The sequence below is a fragment of the Rana temporaria genome, chromosome 11 (assembly GCF_905171775.1).
Source record: "Rana temporaria chromosome 11, aRanTem1.1, whole genome shotgun sequence".
In the NCBI taxonomy this organism is placed as follows: Eukaryota; Metazoa; Chordata; class Amphibia; order Anura; family Ranidae; genus Rana; species Rana temporaria.
In genome coordinates, this window is record NC_053499.1 from 26,116,011 (window position 1) to 26,137,129 (window position 21,119).

The following is a 21,119-nucleotide window of genomic DNA, read 5'->3' on the forward strand; positions in this document are numbered from 1 at the left end:
ATAACATGTTTGTTATTTTAAACAAAACAAAAAAAAAGAATGATGCCGCATACACACGCTTGGAATTTCCGACAACAAATCGGAAATTCCAACCGTGTGTAGGCCCCATCGGACATTTTCTGTCGGAATTCCCGACAACAAAAATTTGAGAGCTTGTTCTCAAATTTTCCGACAACAAAATCCGTTCTCGTAAATTCCGATTGTGTGTAGACAATACCGATGCAAAAAAATCCATGGATGCTCTGAATCAAGTACGAAACTGAAGCGCTCGGTCTGGTAAAACAAGCGTTCGTCACGCTGTAATGGACTGAAAAGCCTGAGGCTGAATTGTCTCTCACCAAACTTCTACTAACACGACTGGTATTGAACTTCCCTTTAACCTCTTAACCACCGCCCCATGTCCAAAAGACGTCCTCTTTTTAAAGATGGATATCTTGGTAACGGCAGCAGCTGCTGCCACAACGAAGATATCCATCTCTTCAGTGGGCGGTGGTGTACACCAGTGGTCATCAACCCTGTCCTGCAGGGCCCACTAACAGGCCAGGTTTTATGTATTACCTTGGGGAGATGCAGTCTAGAATACTGCAATCACTGAGGAGCAAATTATATCACCTGTGATGTATTTCAGTTATCTTGCAAACCTAGCCTGTTAGTGGGCCCTGCAGGACAAGGTTGATGACCACTGGTGTACACGATAACGGCGGTCTCCGCAGCGGATTCGCCGCGAGATCGCCGTTATCGGTGGCGGGAGAGGGGCCGCTCTCCCGCGCCCTCCGCCGCTTACCGGAGCCGTCGGTAGCGGCGGAGGCGATCGGGTCCGTTCGGCAGCTGACTGGGGTTGCGAGTGAAGGAAAAATGTCCTTCACCCGTCCCCATAGCTCTGCTGGGCGGAAGTGACGTCAAAACGTCAGTCCCGCCCAGCGTCTTAAAGAAACATTTTTTTTGTTTGTCATTTGAAAAAATTACAGTTTCAATTTTTTTTATTTTTTTTTTTGCATTTAAGTTCTGAGGTCTTTTTGACCCCGGTTCTTATATTTAAGATGACCTGTCATGCTTTTTTCTATTACAAGGGATGTTTACATTCCTTGTAATAGGAATAAAAGTGATCAAATTTTTTTTTATTTCAGTGTAAAAAAGCTCGCGCACAGAAGCGAACGCATACGCGAGTAGCGCCCGCATATGAAAACGGTGTTCAAACCACACAAGTGAGGTATCGCCGCGATCGTTAGAGCGAGAGCAATAATTCTAGCCCTAGACCTCCTCTGTAAAAAATGCAACCTGTAGAATTTTTTAAGCGTCGCCTATCGAGATTTTTAAGGGTAAAAGTTTGACGTCATGCCACGAGCGGGCGCAATTTTTAAGCGTGACATGTTGGGTATCATTTTACTCGGCGTAACATTATCTTGCACTTGTAAGACCGCTGCGCAAATACGGTGTGACAAAAAGTACTGCAATGACTGCCATTTTATTCTCTAGGGTGTTAGAAAAAAAATATATATAATGTTTGGGGGTTTTAAGTAATTTTCTAGCAAAAAAAAATGTTTTAGTCTCGTAAACACCGAATCTGAAAAACAAGCCCGGTGGGAAAGAGGTTAATAGTGCCGTCGTACGTGTTGTACATCACCGCATTCTTGGCATTTGGAATTTCCGACAAAATTTGTGCGACTGTGTGTATGCAAGACAATTTTGTCTGACAAGTTTGTCCGATCGACTGTATGCGGCATAAGATTTTACAATCACTTTAATTGTTACCTTCATTAATTGTAACCTTCCTTTGCTGTATAACAAAGGCATTTTTAAATATACTACACACTGAACTATGCTGCTTCATGCAAGTAATAACAATTCTTGACAACCTTCATACTTGTTTTACATTTATTTTTATTATTTTTCACATAAAAAACTTTTACAGACTTTACAAAAACATTTTTAAAATTACAAACCACCTAGACACCAGCCTCTATGTACTCTCCCCGCTCCCCAAAATCTCCAAATAGATCGAGGACTGCTTAAATTTCATCCAATTCCCCCATGTACTCTGAAATCTTATTTCCATATCCTCTTGGAAACTTATTAATTCTTCCTTCATACTTATACAACTTTTTTGAGAGTAAAAAAAAAAATATATTTAACAATGTTTATTGGATAGTACTTTTTCCTAGTACTTCAGCAAAGATCTAAAATGGACATTTGTTCAATTGTTGAATTGGTAATGGGGTAAAATTCGCCATCTTTTCTGACCATAGTGATAAGAAAAATCAAAGGAGAAGTATGGGAATTTTTTCTCAAATAAATATATATTTGTGAATGTTGTTTTCATTCTGGAAAAATCTGATTTATTGTAATGTGCATCCTGAAATTAAACATAAAAACTTTACCATGGCAATCAAACAAAAATGTTCAGGGTTTACTATAGAAACACAATTAAATGCTCTGATGAATGATTTTTCTGAACTTCCATATGACTTTATGGCCAACTTTTAACTCCTTATCATCATCTGATTTTAGCCCCACTGAGACAGAACACACAATACCTCAAAGTGTGACCTCCAGCACCTGCTGATGAGTCTTATTTAGCAGCGGTTTGGAAACAAAGCCAGACGTGTAATTTCAGGATGTACAGTGTGTACCCACATCAAAGTAAACCTTTCCCCTTCACACCAAACCACATGAGCTTTCAAAACATCTGACAATCATGTATTTGGTTGATAACAAAGGTGTAGCTACAGCCTTGGTAGTGGTAGCGTTCGGCTGCTATGGGGGGTCTGACCACATAATTATTCTGTCCAATTTATTTACAGTTCGGACAACTTTATCTGTCAGGGGACAATAGATACATACAGTACCTGCCAAACATCCCTAATGAGGGAGCCTGGACTTTGCCGGTTGTCCCTCTGTGCTCAAGTCTGACCCGCAAAAATAAAAAAAATTTGAGTTGCAAAATTGAAACTATAACTAGAAAATGCATTTCCTGCAGAAAATGCGTGGGAATGCTGAATATCTGAATTGCTAAAGCTCAAGCCTCATACACACGATAGGTTAACCAGAGGACAATGGTCTGAAGGACCGTTGTCATAAGTTAACCGATGAAGCTGACTGATGGTCCGTCACGCCTACACACCATAGGTTAAATAACCAATCGTGTCAGAACGCGGTGACGTAAAACACAACGACGTGTGGAAAGAAACGAAGTTCAATGCTTCCAAGCATTCTGAGCATGCGTGGGTTTTTAACAGATGGTTTTGCATACTAACGATCGGTTTTGACCTATCGGTTATCAATCCATTGGTTAAATTTTAAAGCAAGTTGGCTTTTTTTTAACCTAAGTTTAAATAACCTATGGGGCCCACACACGATCGGTTTTGACCGATGAAAACGGTCCTTCAGACCGTTGTCCTCTGGTTAACCTATCGTGTGTACGAGGCTTAACTGGATGAATCGCTTAAATCCGTAAGAAAAAGTTGAAGAAGTGAGAATAGTTGGAAAAGTAGGAAAAGCTGAAAAGCTTTTTTTTTTTAAAAGCTGATACTAAACTGAATTGTTGGCTTTAAAAGTTTGCAAAGAATAAGCCCAACACACACTCTGTTTAATTGATAAAAAAATCCTGAAATGATCACTTAACTTAAACAGCTTTTTCAAAAAAAATGTAAAAGATATCAAACTGAAAATATATATCCAAATAGCTGAATATTTTGTGAACATTTTGGTGAAAGTATAAAGGAGTTGAAACTTTTGGGAGCGGAAGAAGATTTTAAGGATTTGAAGCATGCTCTCATTGACTTCAATGTTAAAAAAAAGTGTTAAAAAGCTTAATATTTTAAAAAGTATAAATAGTACAATTTTTTTTATCAAAAGTCTCATCATTAGCTGAAAGAGCTGAACATTTTAAAAGTTTAATGGTTTTAATAGCTGAAGTATACAGAAGTTACGCAGAGCCAAATTTTTTTACGGAATAATAAAATTAAAGATAAATAAAAAACGAATAGCAATAGTGGGACTGCTGAAGCATTCCCACTAATAACTTGTTCCCATATTTTTGAATAGTGAACTAGCCCTGAGGTTTTCCTTACGGTGTTGTATCAACATGCTGCAATGCATTGCGGCACACGGAATCACATAGACTTAAAAAAAAAAAAAAACAGCAAGTACTGTAATGTGGTTTACAACACATCGCAATGCTCAGCAGTGCATGTTCATGCTGTACTGTATTCACTGCAATGCATTATATGTAGAATAATGCACGCTGTGTGGTGAAAATGAGCCCGAAGGGCTTCCTTTTGTTTCTCATGGACAGGAAGTGAAATCTCCCCAACTACGCATAGCAAATAAAAAAAAATTTTTTTACAGATCTTTTACACCTTTCCTACTCTATCAAAAGTTATAAAAAAGTCTAACTTTGGATTTACTAATATTAGCATAAAATCCGATTTTTATTAGCCGTGCTGGAAAAGGATGGATACACTGCGCTGCCTAATAAAATAATACTGGTAGCTGCTGACACTGCTTGTTCAAAAAAAGCATAAAACGAAATAGGGGTGTAAGTGTAGCGCTAAGTCTGATACCAAAGGTATCAGAAAACCATAATGTGTGTAATATTACAATTAAATAACACTACATCAAATGTAAAACAGGTGTGTTGATGAAAGCAAAAAGACTTCCAACAAACAAATGTTAGTGCACAGAATATATAAACACGAGGAAAGCAAAAAGTCCAATAAACTCAATTTTAGGATGATTGAGTATCCATAACAAAGTCAATTGTCATCCGCACATCCTCCACTCATGTGAAACAATGAACCACCACTGTGTCATCCGTGCATCCTTCACTGAGGCAAAAAATAAATGAATGTGACTTCAATAACGTGATAGTCCCACCACCGGTGACAGTGCAGGCTTACCAGAACTAGTTGATCACTAGTGGCATATGCCAAGAGAGATCAATCTGAGCTTTTAGGAAGTTGATATTTCAATGACAATCCTGGACAGGAAGCGTGGCACCAAATGATGGAGAGATCCAAACACACTTGGGACTGTATAGTTGTTAATGTCTTGAGACAAGTTGGCTCAATAAAATGCTCCAGCAATCAGCAACTGCAGGCCATATCATATACATCATATAGGCCATCTTTGATGTATATGATATGGCCTGCAGTTGCTGATTGCTGGAGCATTTTATTGAGCCAACTTGTCTCAAGACATTAACAACTATACAGTCCCAAGTGTGTTTGGATCTCTCCATCATTTGGTGCCACGCTTCCTGTCCAGGATTGTCATTGAAATATCAACTTCCTAAAAGCTCAGATTGATCTCTCTTGGCATATGCCACTAGTGATCAACTAGTTCTGGTAAGCCTGCACTGTCACCGGTGGTGGGACTATCACGTTATTGAAGTCACATTCATTTATTTTTTGCCTCAGTGAAGGATGCACGGATGACACAGTGGTGGTTCATTGTTTCACATGAGTGGAGGATGTGCGGATGACAATTGACTTTGTTATGGATACTCAATCATCCTAAAATTGAGTTTATTGGACTTTTTGCTTTCCTCGTGTTTATATATTCTGTGCACTAACATTTGTTTGTTGGAAGTCTTTTTGCTTTCATCAACACACCTGTTTTACATTTGATGTAGTGTTATTTAATTGTAATATTACACACATTATGGTTTTCTGATACCTTTGGTATCAGACTTAGCGCTACACTTACACCCCACCCTTATTAGCCGTGCTGGTAAAACACTGCCAGGAGGCAACCCTATGCCTATAATTTACTATATATCAGGGGCGGACTGACCATTCGGGCACTCGGGCACTGCCCGAGGGTCCCATGCCACTAGGAGGCCCCACCAGGGTTGCAAGCCTCAGTAAAACCAGTATGTAAAAATCTGTGTTTTAAAAAAAAAATCCCAAGATTATAGCTCCAGTTCATTTTCAGTGTGTGTGTGTATTCTGTGTGTGTATATATACTGTGTATGTATACTGTATGTGTGTATACTGTGTGGCCCCATAATCTATTGCCTGGGGGCCCCATAATCCCTTATTGCCCGGTGGCCCCATAATCTCCTATTGCCCGGGGGCCCCATAATCTCCTATTGCCTGGGGGCCCCATAAGTTGTCAGTCCGCCCCTGCTATATATTTATCCGAATGTCCTATTCTTGAAATCACAGCCACATTTTCAGTCCTCATAAGCACCACTCCCTGTTGAACACAGAGGCACAGCTCCATGGGCACCGCATACAGTGTCAGTGGTTGTTTGGAATGTTGTAATGGTCACATGATCAGGATGCTTAGCACAAGGGACAAAATGCTGAGGCACTATGGAAACCTATAGGAGGGGCTTAATGAGTTTGGCCTCCAAAGTCCCATTTCTGGGGGTATTTACTTGTTTTATTCATATAGGAGGGGCTTAATACCTTCCCAGTAGACAGCATCCAGAAATGTCTAATTGCGTAGATCTGCTGGCCACTGGAAAACACCTACTGGTGGACATTGGGTCTACACCATTCAGATGTGGGAACCACAGTACCACCAGCAGGTGATCCAGTTCTTGACAGGAGGATTAGTTCTGATAGTGCCAGTTTCTGTGCAAATTTCAGATGAAAGTTTCTCAGTACTGAAGCAGACTTCAGCAGCATGATCAGCAAGAAAGGTATGACTTGCTATGAATATTTTACATATTTTAGGGCTGCTTGGACCTAGACTATATAATGCATCTGTAAAATGTTGGTCTCAGCAATAATGGGTCTGCTTTGAGTGCCTCTGCACATAGTCACAGTCACGGTCAGTCAGGATGAGTAGCAAGGCACGATTTTTGATGACAAGCACAAAAAGCTGCAAAACGGCTAACATAATTGTTTTGGACACATTAGCATAGCAACACTTCATGGCCCGCAGTAATAGTATGTTGCAATAATTGGCCACAGTTCCTTGCCAGTAACATAGTAGGAGGAATATGATATTAGTCACTTGATATTGTGTGAGATGTAAGCAAAGCTCCAAAGCTTCAAGGACGGACTGATTCACATCTTTTTTTGGTGCATTGCATTTTAGGTGTACTATTATCGAACTCTATGGAACTTGTATTTTAATGAAAGCGCACCAAAGATGCAGCATGCAGGACATATTTTAATGCATTGCACATAAAATGCACAGGTTTGAACTGGGCCTCCTAAACATCACCAATCTTTAAAGCCTCGGGCACACTGCAGCAAAAAACACCTGTTTTACAGGTATTTGATGTTTATATTCTTCCTCTAAATGCCCCTCTGTGTTAGCCTATTTGTCCATGCACACATAGGCGTTTACAGGCAGGAGCGTTTAGGGGCAGAAATCTAAATTCACCAAAAGTGTTTGAGCAGAGAAAAACACCCGATGTGCCTAAATGTCTGTAAAGGTGCCCAGACGCCGGGCATGTTTAGTACTTTAGTGTTCATTAATTTCAATGCCCAGATTAAATTAAAGGAGAGGTACAGCCAAAGCTCGGTTGACTTTACTTCTGTGGATCACAGGAGTGCAGTTCGTTTTCCACTCTCTTGACATGTTTTCAGCTGATCTGCCCACGTGCCTGGACTAGCACCCGGCTCGGCCTCTCAGCGAGCTGCTGAGAAGCTTACCTGGCTGCTCACGCCCCCTCCACAACCCAGGACTCCTGTGTGGGGGGCACCAGAGCAGAGAGTTGGTGACTGACAGTCACTAGCTCTCTGCTCAGGGAGCTGTGAGAACCAAATGGAGAAGTAAAAAACTGCGCTTCGAGACTAATAAGCTGGCAACACTTCACTAGACATATAGGGCCAGATTCACGTAGAAGTGTGGCGGCGTAACGTATCGTAGATACGTTACACCGCCGCAAGTTTTCATCGCAAGTGCCTGATTCACAAAGCACTTGCAATGAAAACTTACGCCTCCGGGGGAAGCCCGCGTAATTCAAAGGGGCGTGTGTCATTTAAATTAGGAGCGCTCCCGCACCGGACCTACTGCGCATGCTCCGTTTCGAAATTCCCGCCGTGCTTTGCACGAAGTGACGTCATTTTTTCGAACGGCGACGTGCATAGCGTACTTCCGTATTCCCGGACGTCTTACGCAAGAAGGAAAAATTTACAAATTTCGACGCGGGAACGACGGCCATACTTTATACAGCACATACGTGTGCTGTGTAAAGTTAGGGCACCAAAAACGACGACTAACTTTGCGACGGGAAACTAGACTAGCAGCGACGTAGCGAACGCGAAAAACCGTTGTGGATCGCCGTAACTCCTAATTTGCATACCCGACGCTGGTTTACGACGCAAACTCCCCCCAGCGGCGGCCGCGGTATTGCATCCTAAGATCCGACAGTGTAAAACAATTACACCTGTCGGATCTAAGGGCTATCTATGCGTAACTGGTTCTATGAATCAGTCGCATAGATACTCTGAGAGATACGACGGAGTATCTGAGATACTCCGTCGTATCTCGGCTGTGAATCTGGCCCATAGTCCAAATAATCATATAAACAGGTGCAGCGCTTAAAAATTTGGAACCAAAAATACAAATCAAAGAGAATATATATATATATATATATATATATATATATATATATATATATAGAAACCTAGGTTTCCCAAGGTCTATAAACTCAAATGAATGAACGGTCCAAATAAGCAATACATGATGTGAATTGTAAAATAAACAATAATAAATAATGTAAAAGTGAAAAAAAAAAGTTTTGCTCAAAGTTCATGAATGAACATCATGTTATAGTCCATCACAGAAAATAAGTCCCATAAATGAAGAATAAATTATCTGTGACCGTTTACAGTAGATTCAAATTTATTCCTAAAAGTTCAGTCCACCACTATGTGATAACGTTGGCACACTCACCAGAAATGGTGGACTCATATACTGTACAGCATTTGAGTCAATCAGGCAGTCATGAGGAAACACCTCAGCCAAATCCAACGAGGATAAACCAATGTTATGCAATGGGCCCCATCCAAGATTAAAAGGAGAGGTTCCACCTTCAAATAGCAGGATCCCACCACATCAGGTAGTAAGACAATTCATAGTAGTACTATATATATATAAGAAACAAACAGCTGCACATAGAGTAAAACTGTATGATAAGTTTTAATGTAAAAAATATATATTTTTGTGTGTATTTCACATAAATAGTTGCAGCAGCAGTTACGTTCACTTCCAACTTCTTATTTATGTTCAATTATAATCACACTGAGACAGCGCAGTATTTTTTCCACTACATAAAAAAAAATAGATGTGCACTTACAAGAAATCCAATAAAATCACGGTATGTAATCCTTCAGTAGTTTAGGAAGATCACAATGACTCCACGAGCGTGAGCCAGCGCGTTTCGCCCTATTGGACATCATCTGGGGTGTAAACCGAGCGTTCAGCTGTGTTTGATTGCTCGGTTCTCAGTCTTAAAGCTGGCGGGGAACAAATGCAGCATTGGCCTGATGCTGCATCCACCTGGGTAAGTATGATTCTGAAAAAAAAAAAAAAAACATTCCCATACTTCTCTTTTAATATTAAGACCAATTAAATGAATGAATGGCCAAAATGCTTGAATGTGTCTAAACATGCCTAAATGCACCTAAACGCTTTTGAAAAATGAATCTTAAGGCGTATTTTTAATGCTGCTTTTCTCCTGGAAGGAGGAAGGTGTTTAGAAGAGCTGGGCAAACGCCCAGTGGACATGGGGCCTAACTGTCTGTGGGACACACAGAGATCTTCCCACTGTTTAGGAAGTGATCACCAAATAAAGTCAGTAAAATTATTATCAGCTTACCAAGATAATAAAAAAAAATCTGATTCCTGCATCAATGCTACATAGTTCGGATGGATCACCTGCTGTGGCTATTGTAATCTGACAGCCAGCCTGCCAGCTGTCAAAATACACATACAGTGGCTGCATCTGATTGGATTCAGGCTCTGCTTGGCCGACAAGTTTCTGCCTGGCTCCTTTGACTTTGCAATCAATGGATGCTGGGCGGAAGGAGGCCAACAGGGCTTCTCATGGAGTGAATGTTGGCCTGTTCATCATGAATCAGGGGTTGCCAAATTCAGATAGAGTCCAGGCAGGCCTGTCGCTACAAGGCAGGCAAACCAAGCAATTGCTTGGGGCCCCCAAGCTGGCCTGGGGCCCCAAAAAGGGCCCCTGCCGCGCTCCCAATATGCTGCAGCCGCCTGAGCGCTCTATAGAGAGCCTGCAGCACTGCTGCCTTGAGTTGTCACTTCCCCATCTCTGTAGTGTGGCTGAGCTCCTCTCCCTTACTCCTGTCAGTCCTGACTCTCGCTGGAATTCAGTTTCCTGTTCCTGGCCGGACTGACAGGAAGTGCACACTGAGTGCTCACTTCCTTTCAGTCCGGCCGGGAACAGGAAACTGAATCTCCTGCCACACAGTATGGACCCGGTAGGGGGCTTAAGAATAACATAGGGAGGGGGGAGTAAAAAGAACACGGGGAGGCTTTGCGTGCGTGCGTGTGGGGGCAGGGGGGTTGGTGGGGCCTCCATGTCCATTTTGCTTGGGGCCCCCAAATTCCTTCAAACGGTCCTGAGTCCAGGCACCATTTACTCCAGGTTAGGCGCTAAGCAGGCAGATTTGGGAAGTCAGTGAGCATGATCATGGTATTCATCCTGTGATTTGTAGTGATAAATATGGAAGACCATTCAGCTTCTAGCCCCATTCACACTTGTGAATGTGTTAGTAGCCATAATAACTGCTATTTTCATCTTTTGTGACTTTTATTTGTAGTTGATGTTGGCTTGTCATTGCCGATTGCAAACAATTTGCTTCGCATTGATTTGCTCATGTAGCGATTACCTGCAGATGATCAGCCCTGGACGCCGACCACATAAACAAGGAATGCCAAGCTCATTGGATTTCTGTCAGGATCAACAGTTATTTATTTGCATTTAATCGAACATATATAACAAAATGCTTTAAAAAATCGTATTTAAACGCCTGGCGCCCGCGCTATAGCCGAATGACGGCTACAGTGCGGACCTGAAAATCCAAGTGGACGTCAATTGACGTCTGCCCCTTTTGGCATTCCCGGCGCGCGATCCCGAGCGCGCAGCGGGAAAACTCTGTGTTGGCCGTGTCCCTTGGACACAGCCAATCACAGATCGCGGCGAACGTCCAATCAGAGTGGCCGTTTGCTATGCGATCGGTGCGGCCAATGAGAGGTTGAGATCATCTCTCATTGCCGGCTCACACAGAGACAGCGTCCTGTCTCTGGAGAGGAGACCGATCTGTGTCTCTTGTACATAGGGACACAGATCGGTCACCTCCCCCCAGTCACCCCCCCACCTACAGTTAGAACACTATATAGGGAACATATTTAACCCCTTCCTCACCCCCTAGTGTTAACCCCTTCAATGCCAGTCACATTTATACAGTAATTAATGCATATTTATAGCACTGATCGCAGTAAAATTGTGAATGGCGCCAAAAATGTGTCCGATGTGTCCGCCATAATGTCGCCGTCCCAATAAAAATCGCAGATCGCCGCCATTACTAGTAAAAAAAAATAAATAAAAAAAAAAACAATTCTGTCCCCTATTTTGTAGGCGCTATAACTTTTGCGCAAACCAGTCGCTTATTGCGATTTTTTTTTTTTTTACCAAAAATATGTAGAATACGTATCGGCCTAAACTGAGATTTATTTTTTTTTAAAATTGGGCTATTTATTATAGCAACAAGTAAAAAATATTGTATTTTTTTCAAAATTGTCGCTCTTTTTTGTTTATAGCAAAAAATAAAAACCGCACAGGCGATCAAATACCACCGAAAGAAAGCTCTTTTTGTGGGGAAAAAAGGACGTCAATTTTGTTTGGGAGCCACGTCGCACGACTGCGCAATTGTCAGTTAAAGCGACGCAGTGCCGGAAGCTGAAATTTCACCTGGGCAGGAGGGGGGTATATGTGCCCAGTAAGCAAGTGGTTAACAGACACAAAAGGAGCAGTTAAGAGATGCTCATTGCGAGGTTTACATATAATTTAATGGTAACTAAGAACATTTTTCATTGGAGTCAAGTGATAACAAATTCTTGTTAGCTCTTGCAGCTAAGCTACACCAACATCCGATGATTAGGTTACAGAGGTGTGGAGTCACTGCGTAAATAGATCCTGTAGGTGTCTGTTATAATTCTGTCATGCAAGTGACACTAGAAATTACAGATTGTGTGAAAACAAAGCGCGAGGAAGTACGAGCGAAATGTTGGGCAAGCAAAGACTTCGACAGGCAACTGAATATTCTTCTGACCACAGGAAATGCCCTTCCTCATTGAGCATCATGCAGATATGAGGACTGAGCACATATTGCCTAGTTAACAAGATGTTGCGATTAGGCTGATTGAACTATAATGTAAACTTTAAAGCAGAACTCCAGGCAATTACATTACAAAACCAGATTTTGCTGTAATATCCACCTTCAATACAGAGATTTCCCTCTGCAGTATTTTTTTCTGCTTCTAGATATCCTTGGTCTGCTGGCCTGCATCACTTAACTCGCTTCCTCTGAGCCCAGGTCAACCTGGCCCCACCCCCAGAATATGACTAGGCATTGAAAGGAGAAGCAGAACAGGGATGAGCTTATCTCTCTGTCACTCTGCTTTCTCCGCTTTTTGTAAGCATATGAACTGGCGACCATGAGAGAGGTTCTTAAAAAGAATAAAAGATTTTTGGTGCCGTGTCTATCCCCACTGGAGATATATCCCATTGCTTCATGTCGGGGGCAATTATAATTCAAGGCCACTCCTGGGCACTGTCAAGGGGCCCCATGTACATGGGGGGGGGGGCACAATAATCTTGCATTACACTATACTTGCCAACTGTCCCGGATTTGCTGGGACATTCATGCTTTTTACTAAACTGTCCCGATATGGTTGTGTCCCGGGAAGCGTTCTAGAACCTATACTATGCCCTCCTGATTCCAGTATTGTGCCCTCCTGACCCCCCCCCCCTGTACTGTGCCCTTGTGAATTGCCCCCTTTACTGTGCCCTTTGTGTTGACTAGTCTTTGATTTAAGGAATATTTTCCTTTTGTAAAATCATTTTTATTGAAAGTACTAATGAATAAATGTTTAATTCTATCAACTATTTATTTCTTGAAAGTAGGTGTGTAAATTGGGGCAAGCTGGTGGGGCCCCAGTGCATTACTTTGCCCAAGGGCTCGTGATGCTATTAAGACGGCCCTGCTTCATGTTCTAGTGATACCTTGGCACAGGGACGGGAATCAAAGGGACACGGACAGCAATGAAATCTTGCCAAATGTCTAACCTTTGTATACCGTATTTGCCGGCGTATATGACGACTGGGCGTATAAGACGACCCCCTAATTTTCCAGCCAAAATGTTGGTTTTGGGATATACTCACCGTATAAGACTACCCCCTTCCTACTAGTCATGCCTCGCCTCACGGTGCCACCATTACATGCCAGACTGTGCCCCATTACATGCCAGACTGTGCCCCATTACATGCCAGACTGTGCTCCATTACATGCCAGACTGTGCCCCATTACATGCCAGACTGTGTCCCATTACATGCCATACTGTGCCCCATTACATTACATTACCCCTCCATTGTGCTGTTCTCCCCGTCCGCGCTCCGCTCCGTGTCCCCCCTCGCTGTGCCCTTACCTTATCCTAAGACATGCAGAATCGCGTCCGTACTGTACGTTTTTTCAAAAGCCGCGCCTCCGACGTCTTCTGTTCCGTGATAGGCGGAACAGTCAGCTTCCCAGGAGGCACTGTGTTCAGTGTTCGCCTATCACGGAGGCCCTCTCGTCCGAGGACGAGAGGGCCTCCGTGATAGGCGGACACTAAACACAGGACGAGAGGGCCTCCGTGATAGGCGGACACTGAACACAGTGCCTCCTGGGAAGCTGAGTGTTCCCCCTATCACGGAACAGAAGACGTAGGAGGCGCGGCTTTTGAAAAAACATACGGCCGTGATTCTGCATGTCTTTAGGATAAGGTAAGGTTAGGTTACCGGCGTATAAGACGACCCCCGACTTTCAAGAAGATTTTAAGGGGTTAGAAAGTCGTCTTATACGCCGGAAAATACGGTACTCTGTCCAAAGCAAAAACACATTTTGCTTGTATTGAGCTTTAACAAAGCCTAAAAGGGATTGGGACGCCTGCCTTTACACGCACATGAACTTTAATGATATCCCAGTCTTCGTCTGTAGGTTCAATATTGAGTTGGCCCACCCTTTGCTGCCATAACAGCTTCAACTCTTCTGGGAAGGCTGTCCACAAGGTTTAGGAGTGTGTCTATCAAGCTTCAGAGCCACTTCATGGCACCCCAGTATTATCTGCAGTCCTAACTCTATACATTTTTGAGAACCTTCATAGTAGAAGCACATGCATAATAATTAATAGATTAAAGGCACAGGGGCACACTGGACACCCAGCATATAGCACAATGACAGCAAAGGTGTACAGTGCGTCCACATGAGAGGCCTACTCCGGGTGGATTCTTCTTGGCTATGCTAGGCACTGAAACAGGATCACTTTACTACGCATGGTGTACCTTTACCTTTGTGCCATTTCCATCAATGCCCTGTGACGAGGCTCAGGCTGCCGTGGGGGAATAATCAACCTTAAGACAGACCTCTGGACATACAAAATGTACACTTACCGTAACTGTTCTCCAGTAAACTCTTGGATCCCTGAGATGTACATCTCCACTGTAACTTGCATTTAGGAGGGACATACATTCACCTGTCCAGCGTATCACTACTTCCTCACTCCCAGTAACGTTATGAAGTCCCGCCATGCACATAGTGTGAAGGAGTTCTGTTTTGATTTGTGATAATGTTGATTCTGTCTTCTGAGCTACAAGACGGCAAGTCTGGCCTAAAGGTCATATCTCTGAGTCATCTAGGCTGTCAAAAGGGATTAGTTAATGAACTCATGTTAATTAGGTTTCTGGTCACAGGTGTATTTCCAGAGTAATATGAGCTCTTTTGACTGTGTATAAAACTTGTATTGCTTTCAATAAAGGCTCATTCCTGCTTGACCCTCAAGACAGAGCTTCTTCTCGTATTTGGGGGAGAATTATTCGTATGGGTTTCTTGTTCGGCTGGTTGGAGTGTTCAGTAGCTGCCTTTGTGTTCGGGAATTGAATGTCCTAAACGACTTTAACCCCTTTCATACTTGGGGTGTAGCTACAAGTAGCAAGGGAACCCTCATCCTACCTTTGCTTATTTTGTTCTTAGAGCACCCATGTATTTGAATGATTCAGCTGCAGTGCCTTATTTTACCAGAAGTTGGCACTGTGGGCAAACTCCAACAAAGCATCTGTTACAACTGCACCTATAAAATTGTGGCAGCACTTTGTGCTCAGACCTTCTTAATGCCAATTTACTGTGGATCACACTTGCATTGGATGACTTGACTGGTTACAGTCTTTTAAATACAACCAATAAAAAAAAAAAAAGTATAACAATATGAGCAGATGTTTTTCTGTAATGAAAATCTGTATTCAGTTATGTGTCTTCTTTCTTGCAGGCTCACCCAGAAGAGCTGGTCACCTATGATCCAGAGAGTTTGCGTGCCCACCATGAATACTACCCCTATCTCAGTGATAATGAGAGCCACGGTAACTATCAGATTAGATACTTCCACGCTTTATTGATTAGAATAAATGGCACACATGAACCCTCATAACATCCTATCACGCCCAATTTAAAAAGTGATATAACTTTCATGCAGATTATTTTAATTCAGTTCAAGTGTTTTTGTGCTGATAATTTGCCACATTGTAAAGCGATGACAAAGCCTTTTTTGTGTGAATTTTCTCCCAGGTGGAACTTTTGCCACAAGTATCTTTGTGATATTAATTGCTGTGAAAACACAGTATAACCTTCATAATACAGTAGCATACATTTTGACTAAGGTTTTAGGTTAGTGCCAACAAATCTACTAAGGTTAAGGGTTAACATTAGGGAGTTTAAGTTTAGGGTTAACTTTTTGGGTTCAGTACCATAAGAAGAATAAGAATAAAGTTTATTATTTAAAGGGAAAAACAAAATACACATATCCATAGGCATACTGACTGACTAAAGATTTCTACCTCTGACTTAGCCAAAGGTGTTTTAGACCTCTGCAGAGAGACCTCTACTTTCACAGAGAGCAAGCATTCTTCACTGCTGGCAGGGATCAGATTTGCCTAGGCTATGGAAGCATGTTTGTGGTCATGATCTACTCTAATGCCGCGTACACACGATCGGTTCGTCTGATGAAAACAGTCCGATGGACCGTTTTCATCGGACGAACCGATCGTGTGTGGGCCCCATTGTTTTTTTCCCCATCGGTGAACCTGTTTTAAAATTATCTGATGGTTAAAAAACTGATAGAAAAAAAAAAACGATCGTCTGTGGGCAAGTCGATAGGTTAAAAATCCACGCATGCTCAGAATCAAGTCGACGCATGCTCAGAAGCATTGAACTTCATTTTTCTCAGCACGTCGTAGTGTTTTACGTCACCGCGTTCTGACACAAACTGATTTTTAACTTATGGTGTGTAGGCAAGACTGATGAAAGTCAGCTTCATCGGATATCTGATGAAAAAATCCATCGGTCCGTTTTCATCGGATGAACCGATCATGTGTACGTGGCATTAGAAGATTTTTGTTGCTGGGATTCCCAGAAAACGAAGAACTTGAAGAGGATCCTGCCATGGAGTTAAACACAATTTGTATACGTTAAAACAGAAGTATGGGATTCTCTTTTTTTTTGTTAATCATACTTGCCTAGCTGGATGCTGCATCTGTTCCCCGCCGACTCTAACATAGAGAACTGAGTGATCAAACACCACAGATCTGTTCTCAAAGCTCTGTGAGCAGAGAGCTGGTCACTGTCAGTCACCAGCTCTCTGCTCTGCCCTCTGCGCTCAATGGAGTGCTGGGCTGTGGAGTGGGTGGGAGCGCCCGGCTCAGGCTCTCAGTGATTTGCTGTGAGGCTGAGCCGGGTGCCGGTCCAGGCATATGGGCAGATCCCGACCATATGGTAATGATCCTACCCAGGCCTGGACCATCTCTGTGACGTTAACTGAAAGCAAGCTTCAGCTCGCTGTATGCTAAAAATGGGTCACAGGAGTGCAGAATGAACAAAATGTGGTTATACTTTTCCTTTAAGGATAAGGTGGTACATTTTTAGTCAAGGAGCCTAAAGATAAAAGATAAGTATACTATACTTAAAAATAACCCTATTCTTTAAAGGTGACCTGAACTCTACTATTCTATAGAAAACATCTGGAAGTGATAACTGTGCCCAAACAGTACACTGAAAAATGTACCTTTGGCCTTGAATTCTTCCCAAAATACAGCAGGGTGCTTCCTGGTATGCAAGTGTGCCTACAGCCTCATATCTGCAGTGTGAAATCTACGTCACTGCTACCTCTGGTTTTAAGAAATTTGAAGTGAGATTTGGTGATGTCACTACTCTGCTGCTCACTGTTCTCCTTGCTGGAGGATCTGGCACAAGGAAGCAAAGCCCTGCCCCATACCCAGAGGGCCACCTCCACACAGATATACAGTAAAGTGCAGAAGAAGTCAGTATTGTGAAAAGATCGGCTATAGGCAATACTGGTGACTAGTCCTTTGCACTCTGCCTGGACTTTTTGGGGCACTGCTTCCAATGTTCAGTTCTTCATTGAAATGATGTTAAGGGTAAAACTTAAGAGTTATGTTTAGGTTAAGGATTAGCTTCTGCGCTAGAATGAGATTAGGTGTAGAAGTTAGGATTACAGTTAGGTTTGGCTGTTATGTCAAGATTAAAGCGGTAGTTCAAAAAAATGTTTACCCTTAGATTGATGCTCATTTTGTCTAGGGGAATCGGCTAGTTTTTTTTAAATCGAAGCTGTACTTAGCGTTGTAGAGAGCGATCTTCTCCGCCGCTTCCGGGTATGGGTCTTCGGGAGTGGGCGTTCCTTCTTGATTGACAGTCTTCCGACAGGTCGCATCCATCGCGTCACGAGTAGCCGAAAGAAGCCGAACGTCGGCGCGGCTCTATACGCCGCCTGCGCACAGACGTTCGGCTACTTTCGGAAAATCGTGACGCGATAGATGCGACCGTTGGAAGCCCGTCGGAAGCCTGTCAATCAAGAAGGAACGCCCATACCCGAAGACCATACCCGGAAGCGGCGGAGAAGATCGCTCTCTACAACGGTAAGTACAGCGTCGATTTTAAAACAACTAGCCGATTCCCCTAGACAAAATGAGCATCAATCTAAGGGTAACATTTTTTTTGAGGGGGAACTACCGCTTTAAGGGGTGGTAAATCACTACTGCTATTTCAGGTTTAAATTTCATTTTTGAGTGTGATTATTGTTTAACCCCCCTGGCGGTATGATTCTGTCAGAAAAAAGGTGCTGAAAGCGGTACCATTATTTGCAAGGAAATTTGGCGTTTTATATTGTAGGTCTGTAATTTTTAGAAATAACTCACTTAAATCTGACCAAACAAGAGACTAATAGGCATCCCGGGTATGACATTTTTTTAAAAACAAAATTATAAATTATAATATAATAAATAATTATAAATAATTATAACAAATAATAATATAATTATAATAAAAATTATTCAATAATGTAATCAAATCAAAATCACTGAAATTTGCTCAGTTGCAGAATTGTTGCTGTCATTATTTTTTTTTTTTTATGACGAATTTCCCCACAAATCGCTATCGCACAATTCTGCAAGTGATTATAATTTATTATCGCTGTTTTTTAGCTGATCTAAAACTATTTTTGACATAAAGGGACACTTTTGGTTGCTATGGACAATCTACAGTTTGCAGGGAGAAAGAAACGTTTTTATTATATAAAATGACATGCATGACACAGGACAGACCACTAGGGACAAGGGGGGTGTGTTTTTTTTTACATACAGTACTGTAATCTATAAGATTACAGTATACTGTATGTATAGTGTTTGTTTACTTTTTTGAATTTGGCGCCGTTCTCCGTCCCCGTGCGTCGTAACGTCGCAGGGAACGGAGATCGGCGTCACACGGAGGCACTGTGTGAATCGAGCGAGGTCCCACTCGCTCACACAGCGCGGTGGCATCGCTGGATCCAGGGACAAGGTAAGTAACTTGTGCCTGTGGATCTAGCGAGGCAAGCCCGAGTCTGACTCGGGGTTACCGCTCGCAGCAGGAAAATCTAACCCCGAGTCAGACTCGGGAAGACCGCCAGGCAGGTTAACACAGTGGTCTCTAAACTGCTGCCTGTAAGCCAGATGTGGCCCTTTGTTTGTTTTTATCTGGCCCTTGGGGCACTGTCCCTCCCAATGATACGAAGCACTATTCTTCCCACTAATAGGTGGCACTATTCTTCCCACTAATAGGTGGCACTATTCTTCCCACTAAAGCCAACAATGAAGCACCATTCCTTCCACTGACAGCAAAGATGTGGAAAGGGCAATTCCCCCCTTTGACCACCAAGCCTGAGGCATTGTTTACCCGCCACTGGGGCATTTTCTACTCCTACTGGCCACATTCCGGACCGCTGGTATAACACAATCAGTAAATCTGTTTGTGGTGATACATTTTATGCTGACTCGAAAAGTAGTAGTTTTGTGTCTCAGGAAAACCTACAAGAAAATCTACCCATCTGCTTTTTGTCTCTCCACCCCTCATAAGCCTACATCCTCCTCCAATGAGGAATAAAGAACCTTTTCTTAAAAACAGTGCAGATGGAGAGCCATGGGAAGATAGGGACCACAGGAAATGTGAATATCTTCCCGATGGAGGGTGGGTAAAACGGCATGAATACTTTTTATGAAGTAAAAGGTGTTCTATAGTCCTAACACACTTCTTGTTCTACAGTGGGGGTCTACAAATGTTCTAAACAAAGGGCCAGTTTATTGTCCTTCAGACTTTAGGGAGCTGGACTGTCATCAGTGGGAGAAGAAAATGCCCCAGTGGTAGTGTCAGTGGGAGGAATAATGGTCATTGGGAGGAGGAATTAGTGGCATATCATTGGTATTAGTGGAAGGAATATTATCCCATTGTTGATTTCAGTGTAAGGAATAGTACCCAATTATTTATCTTGGTGGGAGGAAAAGTGCTCCATTAATGATGTCCTATTGTTGGTGTCAGTGAGAGGAATAATGCTCCATCACTGGGGTCAGTGAAGGAATAATTCTCCATTGCTGGTGTCAGTGAAAGTAATACTGCCTCACTTTTGGTGTCAGTAAAGGGAATAGTGCCTCATCGTTGGTGTCAGTGAGAGGAATAGTACCTCATATCAGTGTCCCAAGGGCCAGATAAAGGCAAGAAAAGTGCTGCATCCGACCTATGGGCTTCAGTTTGGAGACCACTGTTCTACAGTGATAACACTGTTTCTCCATATACTACAGCAGGAGTGCCCAACCAGTGGCCCGGCGGTTACTGGGCTGCTTTCAAACTGATCCGCAGATGCAGAGCAGTGCACCTGCAGGTTACCTGCACTGACCCATAGACTTCTGTTATTACCTGTGAAATTGGTGAGCTTTCTGAAAGTGCACTACACCTACAGGATATAATAGAAGTCTATTGCAAAGTGCAGAAAAGCCAAAGGTCCACTGCATTGCACCTGCGGTGCGGGGAAACCGCAACGCATCAGTGTGAAAGCATCCATGGGCCCCTTTCACATGGTCAGTCCGACCCAATTGGACCTTTCATTCACTTCTAAGGAGGGGCAGATGTAAACTGACTTGTGTCCTACCTCCAATCCGATCCACAAAAAAAAGTAGAGTGGGCTGTGTCCGTGTCTGCTCTGCATATGCAGAGCGGATACCGACCTGCCATCCACCCGCTATGCTCATAGTGGCCCACGACCGGTTATCAAGTCGCTTAAGTGGCACTCGCTCTTAAAAGGTTGGGCACCCTTGTATTACAGTGAGTAAATGTTGTCCCCTTAGGACAGGAAGTGTGTTGCAAGCAGGAATTGCCAGGTGAAAATTAAGTACAAAAACAGAGAAAAAAAAACATTGCAACCATCAATTCTTAGGACCCGTAACGCTACAGTCTATTACATTTTTGTTCTTGGGTTTAGATCCAAAATTGTAATATCAATAGGAACAATGAAACTCTAGTTTCATGTAAAGTGGAGTTTCACCCAAAAAGTACATT

General features: G+C 42.7%; 1 protein-coding gene across 3 annotated transcripts in view; it reads left to right on the forward strand.

Annotated features, from left to right (window-relative positions):
• The window catches only part of SPI1 (Spi-1 proto-oncogene), a 69,731-nt gene that overhangs the window by 39,285 nt on the left and 9,327 nt on the right, over positions 1–21,119 (forward strand). For all 3 annotated transcript variants that reach the window (XM_040328240.1, XM_040328241.1, XM_040328242.1), the window contains one exon: positions 15,514–15,604. In XM_040328240.1, the coding sequence (XP_040184174.1) occupies positions 15,514–15,604 (91 nt within the window). The remainder of the gene's footprint in view (positions 1–15,513; positions 15,605–21,119) is intronic.